This window comes from Pipistrellus kuhlii, unplaced genomic scaffold (assembly GCF_014108245.1).
Source record: "Pipistrellus kuhlii isolate mPipKuh1 unplaced genomic scaffold, mPipKuh1.p scaffold_m20_p_31, whole genome shotgun sequence".
NCBI lineage: Eukaryota > Metazoa > Chordata > Mammalia > Chiroptera > Vespertilionidae > Pipistrellus > Pipistrellus kuhlii.
The window spans coordinates 519,001-525,000 of record NW_023425531.1 but is presented as its reverse complement, the minus strand read 5'-3'; the positions used below and the strand labels follow the sequence as shown (position 1 = coordinate 525,000).

Genomic DNA, 6,000 nt, shown 5'->3' with positions numbered 1-6,000 from the left:
CTGGGAGGGAGACGCTGGAGGGCGCCCTGCGAGGAGATGAGTTTGAGGCGCCTGAGAGGCAGGCAGCCCGAACCCAGCCTGGGCCTGAGCGAGAGCCCTCCTCTGGTCCCTGCCCGCTGCGCAGCCGCCGTGAGGGCGGGCGGCTGGTTCTCCTCCGCTCCCTCTGCACGGCCCTGCTGAGCTGGGCCATGGCGTGGCCGGGACGGCCATCCAGTTAGTTAACAGAGGGATAGGGACACGGCTGGTTATGGGCGGGGTGTTTGAAGGTAATGGAGCTAAATAAATCATTGCTATAGTTATGAGAGAGCGGAAAACCTAAAATAAAGAGTCCATGATACACGTCCCCATACACACACACACACACACACACACACACACACACACACAGATGTGGGAAAGCAGGACTACCCGGGTCTGTTTGCCCATCATCATAACCTCTGTGCTCACCCTTGTCCCCTGCTGCCCGCAGGACGAGTGTGAGGGGGACCTGGCCGAGGCCATGCCAGCCCTGGAGGCCGCGCTGGCTGCGCTCGACACCCTGAACCCAGCGGACATCTCCCTGGTGAAGTCCATGCAGAACCCCCCGGGCCCCGTCAAGCTGGTCATGGAGAGCATATGTGTCATGAAGGGGATGAGACCTGAGAGGAAGCCGGACCCCAGTGGCAGCGGTAACCTCCAAAGCGCGTGCGCACACACACACACACACACACACGCACACGCACACACACGCATGCACACGCCCCAGGCAGTGTGAGCAATCCCGGAGGAAGCGAGGGGCCCTCGGTGTCCCCTCACCACCTCTCCTCCCAGAAGCCAGGAGAAGGCCGGTGTCGCAGGCAGCTGAGCGAAGCTCCTGCCTGCAAATCACAACAAAGCCGAAGGTCACGGAGACCCACAGGCACAGAGGTCATGGACCGGGAGGGATCTGACGGGAAGGAATTAGGAGGCGGACGGAGACAGCGACAGAGAGAGGACGGGAGGGTCAGACAGAGGGACGGTTGAGAGCAACACTCGAGGTGAAGAGCAACAAAGACTGACACAACAGCTGCGAGAGAGAGGGAGAAACGCCAAGGCAGAAAGAGCGAGTAGGGGAGGAGAGACAGAGAGAGGAGACATACGCTGCGGGGAAGAGGAAGGTGTGAGCTGGCGGAGGAGGATCTGAGGTGGAGCTGGGCCGAGGGAGGCAAGGCGGACGGGGAGGGTGGGCAGGCCAGGGCTCAGGGGTAGGAGGAAGTGCCGTCTGCGAGTGAGACTGGCCGCATAGATAGGTACATTCCAGTCTCCTAAAACCGGGTTCTCCGGGGCTCTTACTGAGACAGGCGCCTTGGAATGGAACAAGGCTGCAGCTTCTGCTTCCGTCGGCCCGCTCTCCCTCCCTCCCGGGGGGGGCGGCCGGAAGCCCGTGAGGGACACGCAGAGGGGTGCGGGTGGAGAGGCGGGTGCACCGGACCCGTCCGCCAGGGCAGCGGGGCTGAGACAGGGAGCCGCCAGCCCGTCTCCGCTCCCGCGCACCCGGGGCGGCGGGCACCCCCTGCGGGGCCTCGGGAGCCGAGGGGTCCTCCCGTCTGGTCAGCAGGGCTTCGGCATGAGCTGGTGTTTTTGAACCCCTGTGTGGTTCGAAGGGGCAGCCAGGGTTGAGAAAGGTGCACGAATCATGGCCAGATCCCAAAAGCCATTTCTCTTCTTAAGTCATCGGTGACCCGCCCAGGACCACGCTCGCCTTCCTGTCTCAGGTCACGCAGGTGCCACCCTGCTCCTCAGCCACAGCCGCAGCCGGACAGCAGGCCAGCGACCGAGCAAGCGCGTGGGTGTGGGCCTGCTGGGTCTGGCGGGGCGGCTGCGACCAGCGCCTCCACAAGAATGCGTGGTCCTGTGCTCGCCTTAGGAACAGGACACGCTTGGCCTGTTGTACTCAATACAATGCCTCCGTGCAGCTTCTTTAAAAAAATTAAAATGCTCACCCAAGGACTTTTTTATTGACTTGAGAGAAAGAGGAAGTGAGAGAGAAAGAGAGAGAGAGGGAAAAAACAAACATCAATGTGAGACGGAAGCATCCATCGGTTGCCCAACGGGAGATGGAACCTGCAGCCTGGGCCTGTGCCCGAACCTGGACTCAAACCCTCCACCATGGACTGCACTCCCAGCACCTGAGCCCACAACCAGGGCTCAGGGACGCTGGTCTGGATGAGCGATGGCTGCAGGCCATGGGCCGGAAGGCCTCCAACCTTCCCACCAGTCAGCCCCGAAGGAGCCGCCGGGGCAAGGTCGGCTCTCATCCCTGGTCAGCGTGATGAGGGCTGGAGCACAGGGCCGGCTTCGTCCTGGCAGGCTGCAGAGGGCCTGTCTCTACCCTCCCCTTCCCTCGGGCCCCACTCATGCACGAGGAGAACGCTTTCGGTTCCAGCCAACCCACCTTCCCGACGTGAAGAATATTCCAAACACTTGCCGTGACTCTGCCCTCTCCGTCTACGGCGGCAGGCGGGCACGCTCATTTCGTACGTACCACGGATGACCGGTCCCAGGCGCTGTGCCCAGACAGTAAACTGCCCCGCTGCCCTGGGGAGGGGGACGTGGCAATAAAGAGTAAGCAAAGTCATAGCTCGCAGCAAACTCTGCAGAAGGAGTGGGCGCTCCAGCAGCTGAGGTGCAGGGCAGTGCAGGGCTGCTCGGGGGGTCATCTAGGGAAGCCCTTCTGTGAATGAGCCGCAGTCTGCTCCGGGGTCAGCTGCCAGCCGGCGGGCGCACTCCTGCAGGAAGCATCGGGACAGCGGGGCGGGCAGGAAGGCCTTCGTGACGGCCGTCCAGCGAGGCAGCGAGGGGAGGTGGGGCTCTGGGCCTCCCGGACCGTGAGGAGCTTAGGCTTTCCTTCTTTCATTTAGATTTTGTACCTTTAAAGCAGCTTTAAGGTCACATCAAAGAGGCTTCCCATACCCCCTGCCTTCCCCACGCACAGCCTCTTCCATCCGTTACCCACTCCTGGCGCCTCAGTGAACCGCGTGGTCCGCCCGGAGCTCATACTTCACACGGCCAGCGCCCTGGGCGGGGCACAGTCCATGGTTTGGACAAATACGTAAGGACGGGCCCATTGTGTGGCATCACGCAGAGTACGTTCTCTGCCCTTAAACTCCTCGGGAGGATTTGAATTTTTTTGCTAGATCCAAGGAGCCCTCACTGCAAAGCTTTAAATCTCAGCCAGAAATCTTAATGATAGCCCTAACCAGTTTGGCTCAGTGGAAAGAGCGTCGACTTGCAGACTGAAGGGTTCTGGGTTCGATTCCAGTCAAGGGCATGTGCCTTGTTGCAGGCACATCCCCAGTGGGGGGCGTGCAGGAGGCAGCTGATTGATGTTTCTCTTTCATCGACATTTCTAACTATCCCTATCCCTTCCTCTCTGTAAAGAATCAATAAGATATAAATAACTAAAAATATATAAATAAAGGGTTTATGTGACTAGATCACACCCACCCAAATAATCATTCTATTAAAAAAAAGAAAGAAAAGAAAAAAAATCTTAATGATAGTCTTATCCCTTTGCTCATCTCACAGGCAAAATGATAGAAGATTACTGGGGGGTCTCAAGAAAGATCCTGGGAGACCTGAAGTTCCTGGAGAGCCTCAAGACCTATGACAAGGACAACATCCCCGGCCCGGTCATGAGGCGGATCCGGGAGAGGTTCATCGACCACCCAGACTTCCAGCCGGCCGTCATCAAAAACGTGTCCTCCGCCTGCGAGGGGCTGTGCAAGTGGGTGAGGGCCATGGAGGTGTACGACCGCGTGGCCAAGGTGGTGGCTCCCAAGCGGGAGCGGCTGCGGGAGGCGGAGGGGAAGCTGGACATCCAGATGCAGAAGCTGAACCTGAAGCGGGCGGAGCTGAAGCTGGTGGAGGACCGCCTGCAGGCCCTGAACGACGAGTTTGAGGAGATGAACACCAAGAAGATCACCTTGGAAGAAAACATTGAGATCTGCTCCCAGAAGCTCGTCAGGGCGGAAAAGCTCATCAGCGGGCTTGGCGGGGAGAAGGACCGGTGGAAAGAGGCTGCCCGGCAGCTGGGGGTCCGCTACACGAATCTGACCGGGGATGTGCTGGTGTCCGCGGGGACCGTGGCCTACCTGGGAGCCTTCACCGTGGACTACCGGGCCAAGTGCCAGCAGCAGTGGCTGGCTCAGTGCAGAGACAGGGCCATCCCCGGCTCCCGTGACTTCAGTCTCAGCAACACGCTCGGGGACCCCATAAAAACCCGCGCCTGGAAGATCGCCGGGCTGCCCGTCGACTCCTTCTCCATCGACAACGGCATCATCGTGTCCAACTCCCGACGCTGGGCCCTGATGATCGACCCTCAGGGGCAGGCCAACAAGTGGGTCAAGAACATGGAGAAAGCAAACAAGCTAGCCGTCACCAAGTTCTCGGACAGCAACTACGTGAGGACGCTGGAGAACGCCCTGCAGCTCGGCACCCCAGTGCTGCTGGAGAACGTAGGGGCGGAGCTGGACGCCTTCATCGAGCCCATCCTGCTCAAGTCCACTTTCCGGCAGCAGGGCGTGGAGTACATGCGGCTGGGCGAGAACATCATCGAGTACTCCAGGGACTTCAAGCTGTACATCACGACCCGCTGGCGGAACCCGCACTACCTGCCCGAGATCGCCGTGAAAGTCTGCCTCCTCAACTTCATGATCACCCCCCTGGGCCTCCAAGACCAGCTGCTGGGCATCGTGGCTGCCAAGGAGAAGCCGGAGCTGGAAGAGAAAAAGAACAAGCTGATTTTGGAGAGCGCCAGGAACAAGAAACAGTTAAAGGAGATCGAGGACAAGATCCTCGAGGTCCTCTCCTTGTCGGAAGGCAACATCCTGGAGGACGAGACCGCCATCAAGGTCCTGTCTTCCTCCAAGGAGCTGTCTGAGGAGATCTCCGAGAAGCAGGAGATTGCCACGGTGACGGAGATGCAGATTGACCAGACCCGGATGGGCTACAAGCCCGTGGCCGTCCACTCTGCCACCATCTTCTTCTGCATCTCCGACCTGGCCAATATCGAGCCCATGTACCAGTACTCCCTGACCTGGTTCATCAGCCTCTACACGCAGTCGCTGGCGCACAGCAAGAAGAGCGACAACCTGGAGCTGCGCATCGAGTACATCATCCAGTACTTCACCCTCAGCATCTACAACAACGTGTGCCGCTCGCTGTTCGAGAAGGACAAGCTGGTCTTCTCCCTCCTCCTGACCATCGGCATCCTGAAGGAGAAGAGGCTCATCAACGAGGAGGTTTGGTACTTCCTTCTGACCGGGGGCGTCGCCCTGGACAACCCCTTCCCCAACCCGGTGCCTGAATGGCTGTCTGAGAAAGCGTGGGCCGAAGTGGTCCGTGCGTCCGCGTTGTCGGGACTGAAGGGCCTGATGGAGCATTTGGAAGAGAACGCGGACAGTTGGAAGCACATCTATGACTCGGCATCCCCGTACGAGGAGAAGTTCCCCGGCATCTGGAAGTTCGTCCATGGGCTGGAGAGGATGGTGATCCTCCGCTGTCTGCGGCCCGACAAGATGATCCCCGCCACCCGGGAGTTCATCGCCGAGCACATGGGCCACGTGTTCACAGAAAGCCCCACGTTCGACCTGCAGGGATCCTACAACGACTCCAGCTGCTGCACACCCCTGATCTTCGTGCTGTCTCCCGGCGCAGACCCCATGGCAGGTAAGGGCGGATGTGGTATGAGGAACACGAAGAGCCCACAATGTGAATGGATGGTAGTAGCACTCCCCTTTGGCAGGCGCCTCAAACGCAGAGGGCTCTGAAGGCGGACAGAGGACGGGCCGGGGGACGAGGCGACCGCAGGCTTCTTTCCGTAAAGGGCTGGCTGTGCTCCCCGTGCTGTGCCCTCTGGGGACGGGAGCCAGATCTTCTGACTTTTTCAAGAGAAACAAGAGATGCAAAAGCCCTGCTTTCTACATCTCCATCTCATCCAGATGTTGTCTTGGAAACGGTGCGAGGGCCACACTGTGGCTA

General features: G+C 59.6%; 1 protein-coding gene across 1 annotated transcript in view; it reads left to right on the top strand.

The window, feature by feature from the left end:
* DNAH3 (dynein axonemal heavy chain 3) overlaps positions 1-6,000 on the top strand; it is a 173,778-nt gene that overhangs the window by 144,220 nt on the left and 23,558 nt on the right. Inside the window, 2 exon segments of the mRNA XM_045589319.1 lie at positions 470-668; positions 3,547-5,688. Coding sequence (XP_045445275.1) covers positions 470-668; positions 3,547-5,688 — 2,341 coding nt within the window.